The following is a 27,994-nucleotide window of genomic DNA, read 5'->3' as shown; positions in this document are numbered from 1 at the left end:
TAATTTAAAAACGTAATGTTATTTTGAGAACAAGCTGACCCAAGGTAGTCACACTGATTACAGCAGGCCTTTCTAGCCACATAGGGTTGTCTCCTTAGACAACAGAGGTTGTTGTCTTACAGCTTCTGGATCAGCATGGCAGAAGCACCTCCTCCTCCATTGCAAATACTGGCAAGACCATATTCTCCTTGCTTCAAAGCATGAACCAAATGAATGACAATCCTGGCTCCAGACATCCTAGGATTAAGAAAACATTTGGGTTGTTTAATGAATTATAGAATCTGAGTAACCAAAAAATGTTTCTATTCCAAATTAACTTACTGAAAAGTTTATTAGCCATTATTTCTAGCTAAATTTCACTACTTTTCTTAAACTTAGGAGACTTGTTTCAAAAATAGTTATAGCTTTTTTAAAAGCCCAAGGATAGACTTTAATCTTAAATCTTCAGCATAAAACAATATTAGTTTTCAAGCAACACAACAAATGTGACAGATTTCTGTGTTCGGTGTTGGATTCTATCACAGTTGGTGTTTGCCTATGAAGGATAGGTAGAAAGGAAAACAAGCCCAGAGTAATAGTAACTATCATGAAGCAGTTTAAGCTTACATAGAAACACAAAGCAGCCATTAACCTACTTAGAGATTTTCTTTATGATTTTACCTACCCAATTGGATGTCCCAGAGAAACAGCTCCTCCATGGATATTCACTTTTTGAGGATCAATCTCCAGCATTTTAATGTTTGCTAGTACAACGAGACTAAAGGCTTCATTTACTTCCCACATTGTAATATCTTCTTTTTTCAATCCTGCATCTTTAAGAACCTAAAATTGTTAAAAATATAGATTATGTTCAAATAATTAACATTCAAAACTTTTCATTGTTTTCTTGAAATTCTGCAATTTTGGTTGGTATTTCTATTTTAATATATGTAATATTTTTCAGTTATAAGTGACACAATATTATATTAGTTTCAGGTGTACAACATAGCAATTAGACATTTATTTAACTTACAAAGTGATCATCCTATAAGTCTAGTACCCACCTGACACAATGCATAGTTATTACAACATTATCGACTGTATTCCCTATGCTGTACTTTAACATCCCTGCGACTTTTTAAAACTGGCATTTTATACTTCTTAATCCCTTTTCAACCAGCCTCCCAAGCCCCCTCCCATCTGGCAACCATCAGTTCTCTGTATCCGAGTCTGTTTTTGTTTTGTTTATTCATTTAACGTGAAATCACATGGTCTTTGTCTTTCACTGTCTCACTTATTACACTTATAAAACCCTCCAGGTCCATCCATGTTGTCGCAAATGGCAAGATTTCATTTTTTATGGCCAAGTAATATTCCATTCTATAGTATGTACCACATCTTCTTTATCCAGTTGTCTTACTGATAGACACCTAAGTTGCTTCCATATCTTGGCTATTGTAAATAGTGCTACAGTGACTACAGGGGTGTATATATTCGAATTAGTGTTTTGGGTTTCTTCAGATGAACACACAGAAGTTTAATGGCTAGATGACAGAATAGTTTTATTTTTAATTTTTTGAGGAACCTGTTTTCCATAATAGCTACAACAATTTATAATCCCACTAGCAGTGCACAAGGGCTCCCTTTTCTCCACATCCCTACTAACACTTGTTTTTAATTTATTGATAACAGCTATTCTGACTAGGTGGAGGTAGTATCTCATTGTGGTTTTAATTTGCATTTCTCTGATGATTAGTGATAACTGAGCATCTTTTCATATATCTGTTAGCCACCTTATATATCCTCTTTGGAGAAATGTCTATTTAGGTCCTTTGCCCATGTCTGAATCGATCGTTCTTCTGGTGTTAAATTGTATGAGTTCCTTATGTGTTTTGGATATTAACCCCTTAACACAGGGGTCCCCAAACTTGGGCCGGCGACTGGTTCTGGTCCACAGCCTGTTAGGAACCAGGCTGCACAGCAGGAGGTGAGCGGCAGGCAAGCAAGCGAAGCTTCATCTGTTTTTGCAGCTGCTCCCCAGTGCTAGCTAGCATCACTGCCTCAGCTCCACCTCAGATCATCAGGCATTAGATTCTCACAGGAGCTCCAGTCCCTGGTGCCAAAAAGGTTGGGGACCACTGCCTTAACGGATGTATCACTAGTGAATGTCTTCTCTCATTCAGTAGGTTGTCTTTTCATTTTGTTCATGGTTTCTTTCACTGTGTAAAACTTTTTAGTTTGATGTAGTTCCATTTATTTTTTTCATTTGTTTTCTTTCACAAAGAGATATATCCAAAAAGATTTCCTAAGAATGATGTCAAAGAATTTACTGCCTGTTTTTTAGTAGAAGTTTTAGGTCTTACATTTAAATCTTTAACCCATTTTGAGGTTATTCTTGTATGTGGTATAAGGAAGTGGTCTAGTGTCATTTTCTTACATGTCTCTGTTTTTATGCCAGTCCCATGCTATTTTGATTACTATAGCCTTATAGTATAGTTTCATATCAGGTAGCATAATATCTCCAACTTTGTTCTTTTTCAAGATTGTTTTGGCTGTTCAGGGTCTTTTGAAGTTCCATATAAGTTTTAGGATGATTTTTTCTAGTTATGTGAAAAATGCCATTGTATTTTGATAGTGATTGCACTGAATCTCTAGATTGCTTTGGGTAGTATGGACATTTTAACAAAATGTTAATTCTTCCTATCCCATGAGCATGGTATATGCTTTCATTTATTTATATCTTCAGTTTCTTTCTTCAGTGACATAATTTTTCGAGTATACATCTTTTACCTCCTTGGTTAAATTTATTTTGGGTTTTGTTTGTTTGTTTGTTAATGCAATTGTTAATGGATTGTTTTCTTAATTTCTCTGTTAATTATTGGTGTACAGAAATGCAACTGATTTCTGAATATTAATTTTGTATCCTGCTACTTTACTGAATTTATCAGTTCTAATAGGTTTTTGGTGCAATCTTTAGGGTTCTCTCTGTATAGTATCGTCATCTGCAAATAATGATGACAGCTTTACTTCTTCCTTTCCAATTTGGGTGCCTTTTATTTCTTTTTCTTCTCTGATTACTGTGGCTAGGATTTCCAATACTATGTTGAATAAAAGTGGTAAAAGTGGACATTCTTGTCTTGTACCTGATCTTAAGGAAAATGCTTTTACCTTTTCCCCACTGAGTATGTTAGCTGTAGGTTTGTCACATACGGCCTTTATTATGTTGAGGTGTGTTCTCTCTATCCCTACTTTGATGAGTTTTTATCATAAATGGATGCTGGATTTTGTCATATGCTTTTTCTGCGTCTATTGATATGATCACATGATTTTTATCCTTCATTTTGTTTATGTGGTGTATCACAATTGATTTGCAGATACCAAGCCAACCTTGCATCTCAGAAATAAATCCCACTTAATCATGGGGTATGATCTTTTCAGTGTATTGCTGAACTTGGTTTGCTAATATTTTGTTGAGGGGTTTTGTATCTTTTGCTCATCAGAGATACTGGCTTATAATTTTTTGTTGTCATAATGTCTGGTTTGGAATCCACATGATGCTAGCCTCGTAAAAGCTCAGAAGCCTTCGCTCCTCTTCAGGTTTTTTGGAATAGTTTGCGAAGAATAGATGTTAATTCTTTTTAATATTTGGTAAATTTTACCTGTGATGTCATCTCGTCCAGTACTTTTTGTTTGTTGGTAGTTTTTTTGATTACTGATTCAATTTCTTTAATAGTTATTGGTCTGTTTAGATCTTCTGTTTCTTCTTGATTCAGTCTTGAATGACAGTATGTGTCTAGGAATTTATCCATTTCTTCTAGATTGTCCAATTTGTTTGTATATAATTATTCATAGTTTATTATCCTTTGTATTTCTGTGGTGCTGTTACTTCTTTTTCATTTCTGATTCTATTTGTGTCCTTTTTTTATCTTGATGAGTCTGGTTAAAGGTTTATCAATTTTGTTTATCTTTTCAAAGAACTAGCTCTTGGTGTCATTGATCTTTTGTAGTATTTTAGACTCTAGTTTATTTCTGCTGTGATCTTTATTCTTTCCTTTACTCGCTTTGGGCTTTGTTCTTTTTCTATTTACTTTAGGTGTAAAGTCACACTGAGACTTGTTTCTTGAGGTAAGGCTGTATTGCTATGAATTTCTCTCTCAGAACTGCTTTGGTTGTGTCCTATAGGTTTTGGGTCATTGTGTTTTCATTTTTCTGAAGGTATCTTTTTATTTCTTTGATCTCATTGTTAACCATTTATTGTTTAGTATAGCATGTTATTTTGCCCCCACATGTTTATATGTGTTTCAGTTTTCTTCTTGTAATTGATTTCTAGTTTCATGTCTTTGTGATCAGAAATGTTTGACATGATTTCAGTCTTCTTAAATTTATTGACTTGTTTTGTAGCCTAACATGTAGTCTATCCTGGAAAATGTTCCATGTGTACTTGAGAAGTGCATTCTTCTTCTGATGCTTTTGGGTGAAATATCCTTAAACTATCAATTAAGTATATCTAGTCTAATATGTAATTTAAGGCCACTGTTCCCATGTTAAATTTCCTATCTGGATGATCTATCCACTGATGTCAAAGGGGTGCTAAAGCCCCCTCCTATATTGGGTGTGTATGTTTACAAGAGTTATAGCCACTTGTTGGATCGATCCCTTTATCATTATCTACTCCACCATCTTGACCAAAAGTTCAGTTTGTATTGCCCTTTGATGCAAGAGATATTTAAATTGGGAGTTTCTCAGTATCAAGGAGGAATGGGCTTTTTCTTTTCTTATTTCTCATGTTACTGAATTCTAATAAAAAGATTTTGTTTGCACTATCTTATTTCTATTTTGGAGCGAGAGAAACTTGATTTTCCTGAACATTCCATGGATACCTTAATATGTGCCTTCCATTTGGAGGCACATATTAAGATCTACTTTACTGATTCTATGTTGCTTAGTTTTAGGTTCTTGATCTTTCAAATGAAAGGGGTATGTTAATCTCCAGTGTTAGTATGTTTGTTTTTTACTGCATCCCTTATAGTTTCTGCTTTATAAAAGTTGCTGGAGGGTATTTGGGGCACAGATTTTCAGAGATATAACTTGACTGTAAATTATCTAATCTTATCTCTTTAAAGTCTTTTAAAATATCTCGTTTTGGTAGTTCCTCATAGGCAAGAAGGTATTGTGGTGCTAGCGATGATTATCCTTAATGCTATTATCTTCATTAAATATTGCCAGTGCCCTATTTCTTCAGAAGTTTTTTTGTTGTGAGCAACAATAAAATTAAACTATTCTTCCCCCTTCCTCTATTCTGCCAGTGAACTCAGATAACTTTCTAAGCTATACAGTTCAAACATCTTCCTCTGTCCCAACAGCACAAGTCAAAACATGGCACCCAATTGTAGCTATTCTCTAACTCTCAGAATCCGGCTTCTACCTTCAGAATCCAGAACTGTTTATCACCCTTGCTTTTCAGGGTGATTCATTCACTTTCCGTTGTATCATGTCACTTTCTGAGATCTGCCACCTCTGGATTGGTCACTCCTCACTGTTTCTGATTTTCTCTATCCTTAATCTCCACTGATTTCTGCCTTTTGTTGTTGTTGTTGTTTTAAACCTTGGTGCTACTCTCTAAAGTTCACTTTCTTGGATGAGGCTCTCCTCCTTCTGAAAGAGAATATTTGTTTTAGTCTTCTGAGATCCCTCAACCCCTAAACCTACGTGGGGCTCTCTTTTCCTGGGATTCTTTAACAATTTCCACAGAGATACAGACTGACAATTTGGAGTGTGCTTTCTGTGTGCTCCCAGCAGTTCCTTTTCTGGAATGAAGACCCTCTCCTTCTGGTAGTATTTTCTTTGAATTCTAGAACCAGGACCTTCAGCATTCCCTTTTTTCCTTTGCCATACCAACCTTCTACTTTGTGGTTACCATACCAGTATGTGACTTACAAGTAATTGAAGCTATCTCTGTGCTTTGGAAGATCTTAAAATCTAAAACCTGCAACCTTTGGTATATGCAAACCAGAAGTTGGCATGATGGAGTATATTCTCACCTTAGGTACAGCATATGCAGGTGCAATTGGAAAATCAATAGGGTCTACAGCAGCATCAGCAAATGCTTTATTAAAAAAATGAAATCATTAAAATCTTTTTGATAAACACCCAAAGCTATATCTAACAACTGTTATATAGAATATGCAAAAAGTGCAGGTTTCCCAACCCATGTAATATATGTAAATATATTTGTTCTTTTTCTAAAATTCTACACTTTAATAATCTAAGCCATTGACTTTCACAGGAAAGGAGAATTCGCCTCCAGGGACATCAGTATTTTTGATTGTCGCAACAGGCAGAATGACACTTATTGTGGTATCTAGTGGTAGAGGCCAAGGTTGCTGCTAAATATCCTAACAATACATAGAGCAGCCCCCACAACAAAAAATTATTTGTTGTAAAACATCAGTAGTGCTAAGATTAAGAAACCATGATCAAAACTAAGAATAAAATGAAGTTATAAGGTTTTTATAAAGTAACAAAAATATGTAACTCTTTATGAAGAAGGCAAGGCAGGTTTTATAGCTAAAAATATGGTTAAGGAGGTTGAGGGTCTGCCAAGGCAACATAGTTAATAATAAATGCCAATACATCTAGATTTCATAATTCCAGACTCCTAATCCCATATTCTTTTTATGTATATGGGATTCTACCTGGCTACTTTTCCCCATAGTGCCAAGGTAAAACATGTACCCTATATTCTCCCACTCATAGAGGATAGGAAAAGATTTTTAAAGCTTAATCTTACATAAAGCAAATTATAACAAAAATATTAAAGAAGCTTCTATCAATTAAAATATGTAGTAGTTAAATTCTGTCACAAAGTACAACCTATAGCTAGGTAGAAACAGCCAACTTCAATATTATGTATAACTGACAAGGAAAGTCAAGAACAACTTAAAGAATAAACAAGTTCAGAACATCTTCTACCTGCTATTCTTGCCAGTGGTTTAACGTTGAGTCGCTTGGCTGCATCTGCAGTCATCAGAACCATAGCAGCCGCTCCATCATTCAGTGTGCTGGCATTGGCAGCTGTTACTGTACCTGAAAGCATCAACGAGCATGAAGTCAAAACATTCACACTGAATTCATTTGGTTCAATTTAACAAATTCCTACAGAGTACTGCTTAGTTGTTAAATGCATGGATAATTAACAAATATGATGGAGACAACTCCTGCCTTCAGGAAACACACATAGCTAATGATAACAATTAATGGAAGAATGCCTGTTGGTGTTAATTTTTGGTAACAGTTTCATGATAGCAGTGGGTAAGTGCTGGTTTATAATTCTTCACAGATAAGTACCAGTTCATATTTTTTTCCCCAGAGTCTCTGCTTATCTACCATAAAGCAGACACTCATATTTTTCAAGTCAATGTGAAATCAGATATTTCTTCTCTACAATCACTTGAAGTTAAATGTCTAAAAAATGACTAAAAAATCACTGAACTGTACATTTTAAACAGGAGAATTTTATGATATGTAAATTGTCAAGCTATTTTTTAAAAATATCAATGAAGACCCTATACTAGACTGCTGCCAAAATGTAAGTGTACTTTTGCATGCTTTTTAAAAAAACTGATGTGTTCCTATACTTGGTTTTGAGAAATTCAGTCAGGAAAGGGGAAATTTTTTCAGTTTTATCACAACTGTATACAGCCAATTTTAAAAGCCTGTTTTTTCTCAATGGATCTCAAAACCATTAACATTGAATCCCATTTATACTAACATTCAACAATTATTTCAGGACCTACTACATGCCAGGCACTGGAGATACAACAGTGAACTACAGTGGTCATCTCAGACCTCAAGAAGTTTACAGATATTTAATGACTATATAAACTTGACTTTTTTATCACAATAAATTTTCAAGATGAATGGCATATGGAAAACTGAATTCTATAGTCATTCCGTAATCTCTTCCAAAACTATTGTTAGGCAATTTTAAATATACTTTGGATAAATATCATTTGTTAATTTCACTTGAGCCTGATATACTGAAAACATTAAATACCATCTATAGATTAGGGGTCCCCAACCCCTGTGCCAAACATCAGTACCAGTCCATGGTCTGTTCAGAACTGGGCCACACTGCAGGAGGTGAGTGGTGGGCAAGCGAGTGAAGCTTCATCTGTATTTGTAGTGATGCTAGCGCTGGGGAACAGCTAATACAGACTGACAATTTGGAATTGTCAGTCTGTATTAGCTGTTCCCCAGCGCTAGCATCACTGCCTCAGCTCCACCTCAGATCATCAGGCATTAGATTCTTATAAGGGCACTAGTACCTGGTGCCAAAAAGGTTGGGAGCCACAGATCTAGATGTTTTCTCGAATTTTTTAAAAATCCTTAGGCAGTTCCAAGACTAGATATAATACTGACTCCATTTTTTTCTTATGCTTTTAATACTAACCGTTTTCTTTTTGGAATACTGTCTTCAGTTTTGGAACTTTAGTGAAATCAACACGTTTATATTCTTCATCGTCTTTCACCACTACATCTGGTTTGCCTAAAACAAAAATCTTTTAAGTAACCGCCATTCAAGACAACAGTTATTCAATAAGAAACTTGTACAAGGTGCTTCGTCGTCTGTGCCTCCCTTGTATGCCTACATACATTAAACCATACCAGGTAAATTCTAATCTAGAATCTACCATCTATAATCTGTTAGTGTCTTAAAGAGATTTTTAAGTAGCTTAACACAATTTAAATCTATTTCAGCCACATCCCATTCTCTTCTCTCCACCGCCTTCTGTGATCACAGATCCCATTCTTGCGACCGCAGATATCTGACCTAGGCTGGATAAACTCTAGTACCCCATCATTCTGAGCACAATAATCATTTCTAGAGTGGATATATAACCTAAACCAAGTTAATGAGTCTTTACTGTGGATTTATTCTAGAGGAGTTGGTGAGGAGGTCTCTTTCTTCTTTGACTGAGAACCCTATAGGGGTGACCCTAGAGATGGAGGCAGCAACTTGGGAAGGCTGAGCAAATAAAGCACAAAAGCATGGAGCACTGAGAAGCCAAGAGAGCATAGCCTAACAGTACTGAATACCCAGTTCTAATCTCTGAAGTTCCCAGAGCTGACTGGGTGCTACCGTACATCCTTCAGTTCTAGGAGGTATACACAGTACTCTTCTAATAAATCCCCTTTTTCACTTAAGCTAATTGTTGTCGGTCACTTAAAGTTCTAATAAATACATTTCTAAGAAATAATATGCTTAGTGTAATCTGCAATTGAGTAGGAATCTTACATTAAATTGGGTTGAACTATGTTAACTCTGAAGTAGCAACATTTCCTTAACCAGAGCAGAAATGTCAGTGTCCTCAGTGGAAGTGAACAAAGATAAAAGTATACTAGTTTAAAACTTAAAAAATTTAGCAACATGTAAAATATACTAAAAATTAAAATCTACTTTAGAACATTGTCCCTCTACCTCTTACTGTAATTGTGACAGGAATAACTTCATTTCCAAATTTTCCAGCTTCCCATGCTGATTTACTTCTGGTGTAGGAGTTAATAGCATAAGTATCCTGTTCATCTCGTGCAATATTCAGCTTCTTTGCCGTATTCTCAGCACAGTTGCCCTGATAAAAGTTGGAATTTTTTTTAAACTAACTTTGCATCACTTATATCTGTTACCTATGCATAAAATAAAATTAGCAGTTAAATTTAGTTTCTTAAAATATACTTTTCTGTTCTAGGTAACTTTTCATTCATGTCTTACCTTCAAATACTTGAATTAGCCCAGAAGTTGCTATTTCAAAGGCAAATAATTAAATAGTTATAGAACACATTATTAGAAGTCAGAATATACCCTATTCTGGTGTGGGGCAGTTCATTCAACAACTGAGCCAGGCTGATGTAATGAGCATAGAAAAATACTTGTCTAAAATGCATGGCTAAAATCAACGTTTACAGAGCCTGACCTTCAGTTCAATTTCTAAAATTCATATAATTTTTAAAATCAAGCAGTATTGTATAGAGATGGTATTTCTCCATTAAAAAGCAATAATTACCATATGAATTTTATTGTAGACGTCGGTTAGCCCATCTTTTACTATCAAATCTTCAAGCTTTACCCCACCATACGGTGTTGCTCCTCTGTTCATTACATAGGGAGTGTTGGACATGCTCTCCATCCCACCTGCCACCATCACATCCTGCTCAGCAACGCAGAAAACCAGGTGTCAGTTCAGATAGTAGTTAAAAACCTATTTTACCCATTACACAGCTACAACAAACAAGTACTTTACACAGACTTTATTAAACATTTGTTACACAGTGAATACAGGAAGAACTCTCTTGACCCTGACGAAAGGAAATGGTCTAAAATGTGTAATAATTAAGATTAGAATCCAACATTAATAAGAATGCCAGGAATCTTTCATATAAGACCATCTTCTGAAATTCCTGTCTTCCAGTACTTCTATTCAAACTGCTAAAAGTTTAATGTCTTCTCTAAAAGATTAGAAGTAATCTCATTTCACAGAATCCTACTGTTTCCTTGATTGAGATTATCTTCATCAACAGCTATAATAATTTTCTCTTTAGTCTATGGCCATGCTACCCTGAACAAGCCCGATCCCATCTCATCTCTGAAGCTAAGCAGGGTCTGGCCTGGTTAGTACTTGGATGGGAGACCACCTAGGAAGACCAGGTGCTGTCGGCATAAAAAAAAATAAAAAATAAGAGATTGTAAGCTAACAAGGTCCTTGCAATCTGTGAGGTCAACCAACAGCTGCCTCACCTAAAAAAAATAAATTAAAAAAATAATGATAATTTTCTTCTTGATCATCTGACATGCTGCAGCCTTTCCTTCCACCCAGGTGTCATCCACACTCAACTCCAGCATGGTTATCACCAAGGCCCTTTATGATCTGACTGTTTTGTCTCTTTCCAGTCTCATGCCTAGACCTACACCTCAGGTCACACAGAACTGTTTAAAGGTCTTCAAAGAAACCATGATCATTCACATACATCCTGGCACTTTTTGACCCATACACCAACATGTAAAAACACCCACATTTCCTTTACAACTATTCAAAACACAGCCACTTCATGCTTTGCCTGACTGCCTATTTCTAGCTCTTGGAACAGTTTCCCTTCCTTCTTTTGTTTTCCAATTACTACGTAATACTAATGATAGCATTATGCAATAATTGGAAAACTGCTTTCATTACACTGTATTGTGGCTATATTTATATGTTGAATCTCTTCAGTAAACTAAGCTCCTCTGAGGCCCGAAAGCTTGTCATATTTCTTTTCATGTCTTTGGTGCCTGGCATATATAGTAGAAGCTTGATAAATATTAATCAATTGAAACCTGTTATTACAAATCAACAAAAGGAATTCATTTACATTAACGGGCTTGTTAAAAACGGTTTAATATAAGACATTAAAATTAAAGCTAATGTTATTTTCTCACAGCTATTAATTAGGAATAAAGACAAACACAAGTTCTACACAAAAGAAACCTAATTATTTTGCCTATTTTGAAATATAAATGATCAATTCTTATGTAAGTTTTATTCAGTTATCCTGAAATATTGAATATTTTCTGGGGATAATAGCTATGAGTGACAGAAAATAAGGTACCAATTATTCTTCAATATAAAATCGACCATTTTCCAAAATCATAAATATTCAAAACAAGGCATGCCGAGTATTCCTATGTCAGATAATTGTATACATGCAGAAATGAATCAAAGACTAACTGAAAGTGTTTTAATATAGTAAAAATAACGTTTCCTAGAGAACCACAATAGATCAACTGAGACAAAACCTTGTCATTCAAACAGTTTTGAAACATCTAAACAATCTCATGACCATTTTTACCCACGGTTTCACAAATTTTGGTAATATCTCATGTTAGTGTTACACTGCGTGTAGGCAGACAAGCTCTCACAACCTTTGGAAAGTGTGTAACTGGTATAATCTGTATGGAAAGTATTTGAAAATGTCAAAATTTTTAAAGCTTCTGACTCAGAAATTCTTAGGAATTTTTCCAGCAGACTTGCACATGATGAGATTTTTTAATGTTTTGTTCACTCGTCTCCAATGACTGTCACATAGTAAGTGCCCGGCTAATGTGGGACAGAAGTAGGATTTGAAATTCATCTGGCTCTAGACTTTGTGTTCTTAACCACTAGGAGGCGATTCAGGTAATCTAAGTACACAAAGATACACGTATAGGGATACTCGCTACAGCATTATTTAAAATTGTGAAGAACTGGAGACAGTCTAGATGTCCCTTCAATAAGGACCCATAAAATATATCATAGTTGTTCAGTTCAATAGAATACTATCTTAGGTGCTGATACAGAAAGATCTCCAAGACATTAAGTGAGGCACAGTTTAAGCAACTTGCCCAAAGTTTCTCTGCTCTTAAGTGTCAGATTACACAAGTAGTGAATTAAGTCAGAGACTCAGACAGGGAGAAGAAGAAAAAAGACATTTGTCATTTTACATGTTTCTATACCATGTCAGTTTTTAGCATGGTGCATATATAATCTTTAATATAAAGTTTCTGATGCTTAGCTCAGTTATCACTATCCTTGTTTTTTCTCTTTGGCTTGCCTGATAATTAGAAACAAAGCAAAGGAGGAATAACATCAAGGGTACACATAATTGTGGTTCTTGTCCAGTTAAGAACTAATTTGCAAACACCTCAGCCAGTTTTTACCCTGGTGTGTTGTGCCCTGATAGGCTGGAATGCACTAGACAGGGATAGAGATGCCTATTGTCTAATTCCAACCCTGTAACTTTGTGTTTGTGGTCGTCTCAACCGCACTTCCCTCAATTGAAAAAAGGGCTTGGATCTCATAAACTCTTAGTTCTATGAGTCTAGGTCTAGTCTCCTAACACCACAGCATATGTTGCTATCTCTTACTTGATCTCAGGTCAAGACAAGATCTAAATCAGGCCAACAGAAAGCCTGCACAATTTAACAGCTGAACATGGCCACATAGGAACTATAAATTAGTCATCAGTTCTGGGCTTAATCAACAACTTGATTCCCAGGGTCAGCACCTTATTCTCTTTTATGATGGAAACACTTACTCTGGTGAATACAAAATTCATGATGTTTTAAATTACCAAAAATCTCAGAGAAAGACTTTAAGGGTCATCCAAACACTAAAACATCTTAGCTGAAAACTACGTTTTAACATAAGATACTGAGCTATTGTTTTGACCTCTACTTCCAAAGGAATTAGCACATCCAGATACTCCTTGAGTGTCTGAAACAACATAGCAACTATACTTAGGAGGATCACTTTTAAAGCATAAATGTGCTTAGGCTTTTGGTGTCTTTTAGCACTGCGTATTTTAATTATAAAATGGAAATGAAGGTGCTTCTTACCTGATGTCCACACATAAGATTCTGAGAAGCCATCATAATGGCTTTCATTCCTGAGGCACACACTTTGTTTATAGTGGTACATGGAATAGATACTGGTAAGCCTAAAACCAATATAAATAAGTCATACTTTTGAAAAACAAAGATACTCATCAAACAACTGTAGAATTAAAATTAATAAGGCATGTTAAACTATAATCTGCAATATTCCTGCCAATATGTCTCTTAAATGTTACATTATGCATTTAACATTTCATTTAAGCTGAAATGACCTCCATTTTGTCATATCAAATATTTTAAGTATAAAATAAGCAAAAATGTATTCCAAGTACCTGCACCTAGTACTGCTTGCCTAGTAGGCGCTTGTCCTTCACCTCCTTGTAGAACATTACCCATGTATGCTTCTTTCACTTCTTCTTTTGGAATCCCTTTTTTAAAAAAAATCAAAAGCATTTCCATATTTTGTTCAATTTAGCAATTAGTGACTACTTAATACAGTACATGACATATAGTAGGAACAGTTTCTTTTTCTTGTCGGTTTTGAGTTTTATTCCTAATTCTGTAGTACAAGGACTTCTTTACAAGGGAATTCAGAACTGCAGGCATCAAGTCATTTCTAAGTGTGATGTATACAGTAAGTGCAAAATAAGTATTTGTTTCATTGATTCACTGCCCCCCTTAAAACAAAAAGCAAAGCAACTACTGACCTGCCTTTTCAATGGCTCCCTGAATTGCAATGGAACCAAGCTTAGTGGTTGGCAGGGAGGAAAGGCTGCCTAGAAAGGATCCAATGGGTGTTCTTATAGCACTTACTATTACCACTTCCTGGTAAGACAGAAGATAAAAAAACATTACGTTTAAATATTTTACCCAAATTGCTTATTAAATAAACATAATTCATAGACATTATCTAAGAAATACGATGACTACTCATCAAAGATTAAAATAGTATCTGAACAACAGTAAAACTAATCAGTTCAATGCTGGTACATTATGATTTAAGACCTAATAGAAAACCTAAGACAAACCAGCTCTAAAGTAGGCATAGATCCTCCCCAGTTCTCCATAGGAGGTTTGAAACCAGAAGCTTAAGTTTCAATTCTTCTCAGTTAAATTTAAAGGATTACTTTATCCTTGTTAACTGCATACTAAACAACCCTAACCAAAGGGCTTCCTTACTGGAGGGAACTCTGAAATAGGAATCAATATCTGTAAGCTAGATGTGGCCACACCACAACTAGGACAGAGCCATAATTTCTTAAATGATTAAAATGAAATTTAAAAAGTAGATAAAAGGCTCTCAAATATTCGGACACACTACTGTAACAATTCTCTCCTTACATTTGCCTTCCACATTCTCATTTTAAACTCATAAATAAGAGATTCATTCCTTAGATTTTGGTAGAAGGCTATTACTAAATCATTTTAGGGACCCGTATGAAACAGAGAGGACTCCCTCAGAAAGCACTAGGTGATCAGGTCCCTTCTAGTATCTTCCACGTGGCCTCTGCAATGTGCCACACAATATAATGAGGGGTCCCTGAGAGTTAAGGGAAAAACCCTGCCCAGTTTCTGAGAGAAGGCTGTCTTGCAATAGACCAAAGGGAAAAAGCGGAAATTATCCAGGGCGCTAGATTGAAATATTTTTGTGATAATTTGGGAGTTTAACTTAATATTTCAATAATTAGCTATTCCTAACTATTGCATCACCATGAGTTGACCCTCACGCACAAATCATAAGAATATGCATTTCTTTTACTGACTACATTTCCTTTAAATTCTTTAATTTTAAAGCACAATTTAAATTTATACTTACATTCAAAGTGGGTTTTGATACATAACTTCGTTTTACATAACTTATTTCCTGTAATATAAATATAATGTTATGATGTAGAAAATAATAATCAAAATCATTTTATACTTCTCAGTGATGAGGTTATGGTGATTGCTTCTTTATACTTCTATTTTCAAATGTTCTACAGTTAGCATATATCAAAAAAATATTACTATATAATATGCTTTTCTGATTAACTGTTCATTGGAAATGTATGTTTTAACGTCTGGTTTATCTTAAAATGTCTAAGCCTTTTTTAAGTAAAAGCATAAAACAGTTTTAACATAAATCTTTCGGTTCTAAATTAAGTAATTTTAGAGTACCACAAGAAAATAATTTCATTCCTTAAAAAAATATTTAAATAAAACTTGCTATTTCTCCGCACCCACTTCTAACAAATGTCTCTGCTTTCAGACAAACACACCTCATACCAATATGGTCTATATTATCAGATAAATTCTTTTGTAAGGAAGAAAAAAAAATATCTTGCTCTTACATCTCAATTCTTTGCACACTATTCTTAAGAACAATGCCAATAAGAACGAATTCTAAAAATGCAGATCACAGTTCAGAGACCTAATTAATCTGAAATTGGACAATTTTCTAGACAAAGAACAATAAATTTTTTGTCCTCTAAGATCAGAAAGCATAATAAATATTCAAACATGACAACTTATATTTAGAACCTAATCTTGTTGATAGTTATAATGTCCAGACATATGTCAGAGCCTATAAACATTTAAAAACTAAACTAACCCAAGAACTTAGCTTTTCACAGGTTAAACAAGCTTTGTTTGATTCAATGCAAATAATCAACTAAAGCTTTTAATTTATAATACAGACAAAAAGATTATTTGACAAGTAGTGGTTATAAGCAAAGATAACCAAAGTAACCACAAGGTATCCCCCCAAAATTTATTTTTATAAAGTGTTTAGATAAGAATAGATACATGAAAATGGCAGCTTGAAGACAATGTTTTCCTAGGCAGTGGAAAAACAGGATTTAACTTAAGGTAATCTTTTTTCCAAAGTTAATAGATAGAAAAAGTCACTTTTATGTAGAAAGTTCATAAAAACAACTCTGCTATAAGAAATAACTTTAGTCCTGATTTGATTCAAAATGTCATCAGAATATTCAGTGAAACCCCTACTCTGAAGAGATGCCTTCACCATCTTTGTGAGGGAGAGATAACACAATACTGTTTGATCTTTCGCTTTCTCAGACATATTAAGATCACTTACCTTATAGAATGCACTTTGGGGAATGTGAGATCTGTAAAATATGGTCCCTGTATTCAAGCAGTATTATAATTTTATAAGGGAGAAATGTTAAAGTTATCTGTACACATTCCTAAGTCAGAATTTAGTAAGAACTATAAGAGAGGCATAAAAACAAGCCATCCTCAGGGTTTGTGGCAGCCTGACCCTGCCAGGCCATTTCCTGCTGGAACAAGTTCGTTCCTGACTGCCCTCAACCCCCAGGGACTCTCCAGCTAACATCAGTTTTCTCATAGCTTGTCAACCAGTCAGTGTTCTTCCTTATATCTGTAGCTGTGTAGGCATGACAAGACTGTATAAAACTGCCTGTTATGTTACAATCGGGGCTCGGCCTTTGGATAAGAATCCGCTGAGCCAGTGCCGGCATCAATAAACACGGCTTCCCGCTTATAGCCTCGGTGTCCCGTCTCTGTTCGAGAACCCCGCAACATTTCTGAGGGCTCATCCAGGATCCAGAGACAGCGGTTTTTCACCTCCCTTGCCTTCAGGGTCTGGCCCCCGGGACACTGTGAGAAGCAGACTTCACCTGGCGCCAGCAGACCTGTTGTCTGTAGGGTAGGACAACTCTTTCAGCAGACTGGGGCAGCGGCTCCAAGACCACAACGGAACCTGGAGAGGCACAGGAATCAGCCCAGGAGCACCACCTGACTGGTAAGGACCCGGGTCCCAGGTACAGCCTGTCCATTAGAGGACAGAAGAGGAATCTGATCAACTCCCAAGGTCACCCCATTACATTTGTTAGAGGAAACTGTGACCTCTCAAGTACATAGGGTGGAGGGTGGAGTGTGTTTGGTGTGTGATTGCGTGTGACTGAGACATGGCCTTGTTACGAAGTGAGAGTTGAGCCCCTATCCGCGGTTCTGTGGCCAGCACTACAGCTCTAACTGCTTCCCTGTTTCCCAGTCCCTTAGATGAATGGGATCCCAAGTACTCTCCTCAAGAAGCAGCCTGGTTTAAGACTAAAGAGGGAGCCTCCTCTCCAGTGGATGGTGGAAGTTCAAGGACAGATGAACTGCAGTCCCTGGGAGCCTAGCCCCAGCTTTTGTCAAACACTTTCACCAAAGGACTCACCTTGGTGGCACTGCTCTAGAAACCACTCTGGGCTGGTACTTCTATGTCTCCCAGATCTCTAGCATCTTCCAAGCCCTGTGTGAATGGTGCGAAGCCTGTGCCTGCAACAACCCCAGGCAAGGGCCGTGTGCCCCACCGGGGGTCCAGAGTGTCAGTGGCACCCCCTTTGAGGAACTCGAAGTAGATTTCACTGAAATGCCTTGATCATAGGGCCTCAAGTATCTCTTGGTCTTTGTTTGCACCTATTCCAGTTGGATAAAGTCTTACCGCACCTGGACTGAGATGGCCCGAGAAGTACCCAGACTGCTCCTCTGAGAAATTGTTCCACGATTTGGCCTACCAGTCACCACTGGCTCAGATAATGGGCCAGCCTTTGTAGCAGAAATAGTGCAGCTACTAGCCAAGAATTTAAATTTAAATGGAAATTGCATACCACCTATCAACCACAGAGTTCGGGACAGGTGGAATGCGTGAACAGGACCCTTAAGACTCAGTTAAGGAAACTATGTCAGGAGACACCTCTACATTGGGATGAAGTCCTCCCCATGGCACTATTAAGAATCAGGTCAGCCCCAACCAAAAAGACTGGATTCTCCCCCTACGAGATCCTGTATAGGCGGCGGCCACCACTCATCAAAGGACTACGAGGGGACCACAAGGAAATCAGCGAATTGACTCTGAGACAGGCCCTAGGGATCACCTTCCAGACTTTCAACCAATGGGTTAGGGAAAGGCTCCCTGTCAGTTTAACCACTTAAGTTCATTCCTTTAAGCCAGGAGACTCTGTGTAGAAGAGTGAAACATTCAGCCCCTAAAACCCCTGCGGAGAGGCTCCTTTACTGTCATTTTGTCCATCCCCACTGTAGTTAAGGCTGCTAAAATAACACCCTGGATACATCACAGCAGACTTAAACCTGCAGCTGCAGAGTGGGAATGTGTTCCAGTCCCCTCAAGGCAACCCTCTGGAAGAAAACACCAGCTGAGCTGACAGTAAGACAGTGGCCCACTGTGGTCACACCGGAAGCTGACCAATCTACATGCAGCAAAAGCCTGAGGACGATGTCTCATCAGAATGGCACCCTCACCATATTATCCAGTACTATGGCCCCACAACTTGGGCCCAAGGTGGGAGCTGGGGTTATCGGACCCCTATATATATAAAATGGATTGATAGATTACAAGCAGTTCTTGGATCGTAACCAATGAGACTGCTACTGCCTTAGAGCTTCTAGCCAGGCAACAATCCCAGATGTAGTCAGCTTTCTACCAAAACCGCTTAGCCTTAGATTATCTAGATTATCTATTAGCAAAAGAAGGAGAAATGTGTGGAAAGTTTAACCAGACTGATTGTTGCCTCAAAATAGATGACAATGGCAAAGCTATGACTGTCATAGCTACTGATATTAGGAAAATAGCTCACGTGCCCGTCCAAAGTTGGAAAGAATGGGACCCTAGTAACCTCTTTGGAGGCTGGTTCTCCACTTTTGGTAGCTTTAATACCTTAGTTGGGATAGTACTCTTCCTCAGGACCTCCCTCCTCCTCCCAAGCCTATTGCCTCTTTTTATCTGGTCAACCACCTCCTTCAGAGAGGCTATAGTAGAAACAAAAACTGCAACAAAAGTCCTCATGCTATGGAGATACAGGCTTTAAACCAAAAATTAGAAGGAGATGATGCTCTCTGGCCCAATCCTGGGTCCGAGCATCAAAGTGGGGAAAGTGGCAGCCTAACCCTGCCCTGCCATTTCCTGCTGGAACAAGTTCGTTCCTGACTGCCCCCACTCCCTTCCAAGGACTCTCCAGCTAACAACAGTTTTCTCACAGTTTGTCAACCAATCAATGTTCTTCCTTTTATCTGTAGCTGTGTAGGAATGACAAGACTGTATAACACTGCCCTTTGTGTTACAATCGGGGCTCAGTCTGGATAAGAAAATGCTGAGCCGGTGCCGGCATCAATAAACGCTGCTTTCTGCTTATAGTCTTGGTGTCCCGTCTCTCTGTTCGAGCATCCCACAACAGGTTCAGAGGAGAAAGATTACTTGGTGTGGTACAGTGAACATCAATGTAAACATAATAGACATCATCAACGTTACTTGTTACTATCAGATTAACCTGTTTGTGCAGACCTTGAAGTAAAATTTATCTGCCATCTCTGTATTTGTACCTCTGAAAAGAGCTGTGTCACTGGATTAGCAAGGTTTGTGTTTATTCCCCTGAGCTTCACATGTCCATCAAAGTGGCAGTGTACATACTGGCCCAGGCTAGCACACGTCTGCTCAGTAGGCCCAGGTACATCTGGTTAATGGAGATACCTCTCAGTATGAGCTGTGCAAAAACAAGTGCACCCTAGCATGTCATGTAATTTGGGCTGCTGCTTATATAACCTACTTATCACTAAGGATTGTAACATATCAGTTAAAAGTTCTTACTTGTAGTAAACATGCCAGTCATTGCTCTCCAACTACACTCCTTTCCCTAAAGGGTCTGCAAGGGACAGCCTAAAGTGACCCATCTTTCTCCCAAGCCAGAGCTTACAGGGCCAAGAATGGAATCGACTCTGACCCATGCTGGCACCCTGAGAGACTAGGCCAAATGGATACTGATGGGCACTTGAACTGAAAGGTCACAAGGGGGCTAGAGCCAACCAGCAGCATGGCCAGCCAATGCCACATAAAAGCAGAGGTTACAGCAAAGACAGAGAAGAAAAGGAATATGAAGATTCCTTTTCATATTCCTGAATATGAATACTCAGCTAAAAGAAGAAAAATGACCATGGTACACTACAAGAGACAAAACAAGAGACTGGTTAGTGTTTTTCTAGTCAGGGTTTCAGCAACACCAGCTATTTTCTCTCCTTGGATGTCCAAGAGCCTATCATGTATCTTCAAAAATGCTCCTTGCTACGTGGCTAATTTGGAATGGGATGTTCCTTGCCATCAAAAAGCCTTTTAAGCCACTTCTACTCTTCTTTAAAGTTTCTGGACATTCTTTGGTCACTCCACTTTGCCCTGGATTCCGTCTCCAGTTGCCTTTTCAAAGATGCCACATGTTCAGTTATCCCTTCCCTCTCTCCTACATCATTCATCTTTACTTCTGGATCATTCCATAAGGTTATACAAAAAAAACCTAAAAAACAAATTTCCCTTACGCCATAGTCCCACTAAGCTTTCACCTCATTTCTTAGCTCCCTTGCGTAACAGAAGTTCCCCAACAGCTATTGATAATTTCTGTTTCCTTGTTCTCACCTCCTGTTAACTGTTCAAGCCTCTCCAATCTAGATTTTATCCACACTATCGTTGGCTCTGAGCAAGATCAACAATGTCTGCGTAGTAAGATCCAATATACACACACTGTAATCATCTCACCCTTTCAGCAACATTAGACTCACTTTTCGGGAAATATGCACCATAGTTAAGAGCCAGGGCTCACTTAGCGGAGTATTCTTGAGCAAGTATTTAGACTTCCTTTACCTTGGTTTTCTCAAATATCCGCCATGGGTCGTGGTAAGAATGAAATGAGGTAATATGTGTAAACCACTACACAAACGCTCCCTTTTCTTGGCTTCCATTTTAACACAATCCTGAGGTTCCCTTCCTACCTCACTAGTTATTTTTCTGTCCCCTTTGCTGTCTCATCCTCCCCCTCTCAACCTCTAAGTGATGGAATGTCCCAAGGGCTTTTTGTTCCAGGTCCCTTTTAATTTTTCCAACTTCACTGTCTCCTTATTTTTTTTTAATTTTTTTTTTTTATGGTGACATCGGTTAACAAAATCCTGTAAGTTTCAGCTGAACATTTTAATAACAGTAAGGCATACATATATATATATTTACATTGTGTGTTCACCTCCCATAGTTAGATTTCTTTCTGTCACCACATATTTGACCCCTTTTACCCCATCTACCTCCCACCTCCCCACTGGTAACCACTAGTCTATTGTCCATGTCCATGAGTCTCTGTCCTGTTCGTTTGTTGCTTTTAGGTTTATATCCCACATATAAATGATATCATGTGATTTTCAACTTTTTCTGTCTGGCTTATTTCGCTTAGCATGATTATCTCGAGGTCCATCCATGTTCTCCTTAATTATATCTAGTCCCATGGCTTTAAACAGCATTTATGTCCTGATGATTTCCAAATTTCTATCTCCAGCCTTGATCTCTCAATTGACCTCCAGACTCATCTATCCACGTGCTGACTTGATAGTCTCAATTTAATGTCCAAATCATGGCTCTTTAATTGTATTAACCAATGTTACCCCAATAAACTTAATTTTAAAAAAATCATGGCTGTCAATTTCCACCTCCAGGAAATTAGTTTCTTCCTAGTATGTCCCACCTCAGGATATCGCATCGCAATTTACCTAGGTACGCAAGCCAAAATCTTAGGACTCACCCTTCATCTTTCCTTAAAACCCAGATACTCTATTACAGATACTGTCAACACTCTGTCTAAAATATACCTAAATTCTTCCACTTTGCTTCATCTTCACTACTGCCACCTAGTCCCAGCCACCATCACTTGCTACTATAATAGGCTTCTATCTTGCTTCCTGCTTCCCAACTACCCTTCCATAGTCCATCCAGTTTTAAAAATGTAAATCAGAGGAGAAAAAAATGGCGTAGATGATAGAGGCTCTGTTCATCCCTCAGCGACCAAATCAAAGTTGTGACGGAAACAAAGAGCAGCAGAAAGGAAAAATTGCCTGGGATCTAGATGAACAAGCCATTCAACTAGGGAGAAATCCAAGAAATCACCCTGCAATGGCAGAAGGTAGGACGGGGCTAGGATGCGGGGCTGCCCGTCCTGAGCAGTTAAGTGAGGCAGAGGCTGCGGCAGTGGCAGAAGCCTCTTAAAGGGGCCACGTCTGCGAGTGGATTTTTGCGGTGACGGACCTGCTCGCTCTGAGCACCAGTACTGATTCAGCTGCGCACAGGGGGCACCAGGGATTTACAGGGAGACGTTGTCGGAGTGAGGGCCGAGGTAAGACTCACTCTGTACAGAAGTGCCGGCGGTATCCATTGTTCCATGTTGAGCCCTCCCTACTCACAGTGCGCCAGACACAGCACCGCCATAGCCATGACATCATCAAACTGAATAACAGAAGTCGCTCTGCCCAGAGGGTTCCCTGAAACCCTGCCTATTCCACCTCGGGCCTCACTCAAGCCACATCCAGGTGTATCCTCAGCAATTCAGATGCTACTTGCTGAGACTCACACTAGTGAAGGCAGCTGGCCTCGGTTTCTGGTGTAGCCTTTTGAGGCAACTATAAGCACAGCATCTGTGGATTGCTTGCTGAATCTTAACAGGTGGCCCCGGAGGGGCAGAAGCTTGGGCTAAATTTGGCCTGCAGCTGAACCCCTCTCAGGACTGTGCCACTGGACACCTACTTCACAAATCCACACTAATAAGACCGGGAGACTTAGAAGCTTTGCTTAGTACATACAAACAGACATGAAAAGGCAGCCAAAATGGGAAGACAAAGAAGCAGAAACCATATGACAGAACGGAACAGAGTTCCAGATATAATGGACTCAAGTAATCTAACAGATGCAGAGTTCAAAACACTGGTTATAAAGATGCTAAGTGAACTTTTGAGAAGTGTAGAGAACGCCAACAAAGAGATAAAAATGGAAATGGAAATTATAAAAGAGAACCAGTCTGAAATGGAGAACACATTATCTGAGATGAGAAGTATATTAAATGGAATAAACAAAGTGAATAAAGAAGTAGATCAAATGCCCTATCTAGAGAACAGGAAAGCCAATCAGGACAATTAGAATGGCAAGAAAAAAAGATACCAAGATTATAAAAATAAGGAGGATATGGGACACTATTAAGGCTTCAAATATTTGTCTGATCGGTGTAACAGAATAAAATCAAGATGTTGAACAGCTGTTTGAAGAAATACTGATGGAAACTTCCCTAACTTGGTGAAGGAAATGGAGATAAAACCCCAGGAAGCTCAGAGAATTCCAAAAATCAGAGATCCAAAGAGCCCTACACCAAGATACATCATAATTAAAATGCCAAAGGTTAAATACAAAGAAAGAATATTAAAAGCAGCAAGAGAAAATGAAATAATTACTTATAAGGGAACACCCAAAAGACTGGCAGCTGATTTCTCAAAAGAAATTATGCAGGACAGAAGGCCTTGGCACAAAATATTCAACAGGATGAAAACCCAGGATCTACAATCAAGAATAATTTATCCAGCAAAGCTCTCATTTAGAGCTGAAGGACAGATAAAGAGCTTCCCAGACAAAAATAAGCTAAAGGAATTTATCACCACCAAGCTAGTATTACAGGAAATGTTGGAGGGACTTCTTTAAGAAGAAAAAACATGTATCAAAAACAGGAATAAAGAATGGTAACAACTACATTCCTATCAATAAGTACCCGAAATGGAAAAGAAGTAAGTGCTCCAACCAAAAGATAGAGTGGCTGAAAGGATAAGAAAACAAGATCCTTGCATATGAAAAACAAGGGGATGGAAAAAGACATTGCTTTGATGGACCTAGAAGGTATTTAAATCACACAAAGATAAACATTATATGATTTCACTTATATGCGGAATTTAAGGAAAAGAATTAATCAAAAACAGACTCACAAATATAGTAGACAATCTGGCAACGGACAGAGGGAAGGGAGGTTTGGGGAGCTAGGAGAATGGGGTGAAGGGTTAAAGTACAAATTAGTAGTTGATAGTTGGTCACGCGGATGGGCAGCAAGGCAGAGGGAATGCAGTTAGTATTAATACATCGGCTAGGGGGAGGGTCAGGGAAGGGAGGGAGCAATTCGGGGGATCATTTTACTAACTATATAGATGTCTAACCAATGTACTCTATACTTGAAACTAATTAAAATTTAAAATAAAAGAGAGGCTAGGAAAAAATATGTACATCAGATCACATCATTCCCATGATTAAAATTCTTTGATGGCTTTCCATTGCCCTTGGAATAATACCCAAATTCTTCCCTTTATCCAACTAAGCCTTGCATGATCTGGCTCCTGACTTGCTTTCCAAACTCATATCACTCTTGCTCTGTGCCAGCCACAGCAACCTCTTTGTTCTGAACCAGTTCCCACCTCCAGATCTCGGCAGTGTGCCTCTACTAGTCTTTCCCCAGCTCTCCACGGCTGGTTCATTTTTATTCCTCAGCTCTCAGCTCAAAAGACACATCCAGAGTGGTTCTCCTTAGCTACTTTAAGTTGGCCTCTCTTATTTCGACATGTTTACTTCCTTCAATGCACCTCTCACTGTGTAAATATGGGGTTCACATCTTTATTCCCTCTTCTCCCTCACCCTCTCCACTTCTTCTCTCCCTCTCTCAATACAATGCAAGCTTCCTGATAGCACGACTGTCTCTTGTTCACTGCTCTTCCCTGTTATTTGGTACAGCACCTAGTACTCCTTGAATACCTCAGAATGAATGGAAAAAGTATAGAAGAGTCAGGACACTAAAAATAGCGTTTAATAAATTTGTGCTGAATGAACACAACCAGTTAGTTAGGTTTTATCTGCTTAAGACAATCTTTCAAGGACAGCTCAGCTGCACCACCCACTCTGGAAACTCACTGACCATGCCGGACAGAGACAGGTATCCCCATCCCAGCTTTCACAGCACCCTGTGCACAGGCGCATTTTCTCCAGAATATATAATTTTGTAACGCTCAGTGTTCCCCACTAGACTGTGAGTTCCAAGAAGAGACTGATTTTATTTCCTATTCCAGTGATGGCAAGAGATGCTAAACAAATATTTGAACAAAGTCTGATGCTTACTAGCAACTCTGAAGAACAACATTTTGGCCAGAGTAAATACATTATGAGGCCAGTAAAATGGGATAGTGAGCTAGAGTGAGGGCCTATTTTACAAAGGATGGTCAAAAAAGGGCTCTCTGGAGATGTCACTGGAGCTGAGAAATGAATATAAAAGAGCCTTGGGAAGATCTAGGGAAAGAGCATTTGAGGCACACGGAAGAACTTATGGCAGGAGACACACTCAGGAGAGCACTGCTAGAGGTGAGCAGAGGCTAGAGAAGCAAAAGAGACTAAACAGGACATGAGGAGTCTGGATTCTGGTCTGTGTAATGAGAAGCCACTGAAGGCTGTTATAAAAGGACCACTCCGGCCACAGTGTAGAGAACTGACTAGTGAGGCAGGAGTAGGAAAAGGAGGCGCCCAGGCAAGATCTCATGTGGCTAGGGCCAGGGAGGTCCCAAGAGGGGTAGTTTCAAACAGATGGATTTGGAATATGTTCTAGAGGTAGAACCAGCCCGTGGCTACTATTCTTATTTTACAGGTAAGGAAACGAAAGCACAGGCAGGTCAAACAACCTGCCCAGAGTCACAAAGCCAATCAGTTTATTCAAATCCAATCAGTTTATTATACATGTATGTTTTTTACATGCTTACACATATATAGGTACATATTATATATTTTATTACACACAGTATATATTTTATTTAAAATAGTAATAAAATTTAGGAAGCTGAGGCAACTGCTCTTTCCAAAGTACTACCACCAAATCTGTTCCTCAGTGTTCCACATACATGTCAGGCCAGGCCCCCAAAATTATACTTAACTCCTTTCTCAGCCCCTCACAGCCAGTCATTAAGTTCAACAGATTCTACCATGGTGCTTTCTCTTGAATCTATCCATTTATCTCCCTGTCTATTACCATCTCAGATTACTATCACTACTTGTTTGCTTACCACAACACCAGGCTGTTCTTTTGGCCTGTGTAGGAAGAAAGGCCCAAGTGTGCTAGCTAGAAAATTACTGCTCGGCTATCGCCCATGAGAACATAAGTCATCATCCATGGGAATATAACATTCTAACTACGCTTTCTGCTTCTGTATCCCCGCTTGCACAACCGACCTGTGGGTTGACAGTTAGTAAACAGAAGAAGAACTTTGTGTTTAAGACAGAATGAGGAATAGGGTTTAGGGCTTAAAAACCCTGTACCTCTACATTTTGGGGCTGCTTAATTTGGGGTCTGCGTACCCCTGGCAGACCCAGCTGGCTGAATAAAGAGTGCGTTTCCTATAACTCACTGGTTTCTGGTGGTCCGTGTGTCTATCGGGGGCTGGCAGCTACAACATAAGGAAGGAGATTCAAAAATCCACAGGGTGAAAATGAATGGGAAGGAGCAAAAACATTGAGTGTATCCATCAGGATTCAATCAGGAAAATAAAAACCATTCACTTGAAACACAGAATTAAATGCAGAGAATTAAATACACAGGTGATAGAAGAGCTGAGAACACAGGAGACAAGAGTACAGAGATTAGCAACAAGAAGGCACTAGCACACTTAGGACAAAGGGAAGAAGCAGGGTTACCTGGCAGAAGCAAGAACCAAAGGAGTCACAGACATTGTCAGAAACACCACAGAAGTGGGGAGGGGGAAATTATCATGGCTTCTCCCTTCCTGTTTCCCAATCTTCAGCCAGTGTCTGCACACAGCTAATGGAGATCATGAGGTTGGGACCTGCAATGGTCAGCCTCACAGCAATCCAGACAGCAGAGAGCAGAGTAATGAATCTGGAAGCTAACAGGCCCAGGACAAGAACAATGCAGGAAAATTTTTTAAAGTCTGAGTATTAAAAGAATGATTTTAGTTCAAAACAAAAAAATAGGAGTTACAAGTAGAGGTCAACAGAGTCAAATACGTATAAAGGTCAAGAAGGAAAAAATACACACACAAAAAATCACTGGTATTCTTCAGGTGAGTGGCACAGAAATCCAACTGCAGGCCTAAAAGGTCTAAAGGACCATTTAATTATAATCAGTACAGGCATACTTCATTTTATTATCACATAGTGCCTCACACCTTGTAAGCCCAATGATCACCTATTGCATGAAAACAAAATCTCTTGATCTAACGCTCACAGAGAAGCTCAGAAATAGTATTACGGAACTTCCACGAGGTCAGGAAAGGCCAGAGGCAATCCCAGGCCTCTCCGCCGGCCAAACTGCGCAGCCCGTTACCCACACGAGTCAGCAATCATCGCAACTACACAAGAAACCCTGGGAACCAACACACTCACTGGCGTGCCTTCCGAGCGGGTCCCGCGGAAGGATGACTCTTGAAGCCTGCAGCGAGGCTCCGCCGCGGAGCCGCAGGCAGGGACCTGCCAGGGCGGGGACTGGGCACGCCGAACCCCCGGCCCCGGGCGCCAGCCCCTCTCACCTGCATCTGTAGCCGAAGCAGGGGGCTGCACCAGCGGACACAGCCGCGCAGAAGGGCCGCCACTACCGCCATCGCCATGGCACTGGCCTAGCGCGGAGCACGTACGTCGAAGGCGGAGCACGTACGTCGAAGGCGGAGCACGGGCCGCGAGTGCGCAGGTCCAAGTGCGCGACCACGGCCACCTCCCCAGCCCTGCGGCTCCGGAGCGGCCCCCTCCAATGGCAGCTAAGGAGCCCG

The 27,994-nt window shown here is 39.0% G+C and overlaps 1 protein-coding gene and 1 pseudogene across 1 annotated transcript; one reads left to right on the top strand and one right to left on the bottom strand.

Moving 5' to 3' along the window:
• ACAT1 (acetyl-CoA acetyltransferase 1) lies at nucleotides 1–27,925 on the bottom strand. Its single transcript, XM_011368148.2, has 12 exons — nucleotides 27,758–27,925; nucleotides 15,201–15,248; nucleotides 14,092–14,209; nucleotides 13,717–13,812; nucleotides 13,388–13,488; nucleotides 10,044–10,187; nucleotides 9,461–9,611; nucleotides 8,432–8,527; nucleotides 6,952–7,065; nucleotides 6,021–6,085; nucleotides 665–822; nucleotides 1–237 (listed from the first exon to the last, which is right to left on the bottom strand). The coding sequence occupies exons 1-12, from the start codon at nucleotides 27,833–27,835 to the stop codon at nucleotides 117–119; spliced, it is 1,290 nt and encodes a 429-aa protein (XP_011366450.1). The 5' UTR covers nucleotides 27,836–27,925; the 3' UTR covers nucleotides 1–116.
• Nucleotides 10,578–10,696, top strand: LOC111744707 (annotated as a pseudogene).
• Nucleotides 27,926–27,994: the final 69 nt, after the last annotated feature.

This window comes from Pteropus vampyrus, unplaced genomic scaffold, assembly GCF_000151845.1.
Source record: "Pteropus vampyrus isolate Shadow unplaced genomic scaffold, Pvam_2.0 Scaffold139, whole genome shotgun sequence".
In the NCBI taxonomy this organism is placed as follows: domain Eukaryota; kingdom Metazoa; phylum Chordata; class Mammalia; order Chiroptera; family Pteropodidae; genus Pteropus; species Pteropus vampyrus.
Note: the sequence above shows the minus strand (reverse complement) of the source record. Positions and strands in the feature narration are given on the sequence as shown.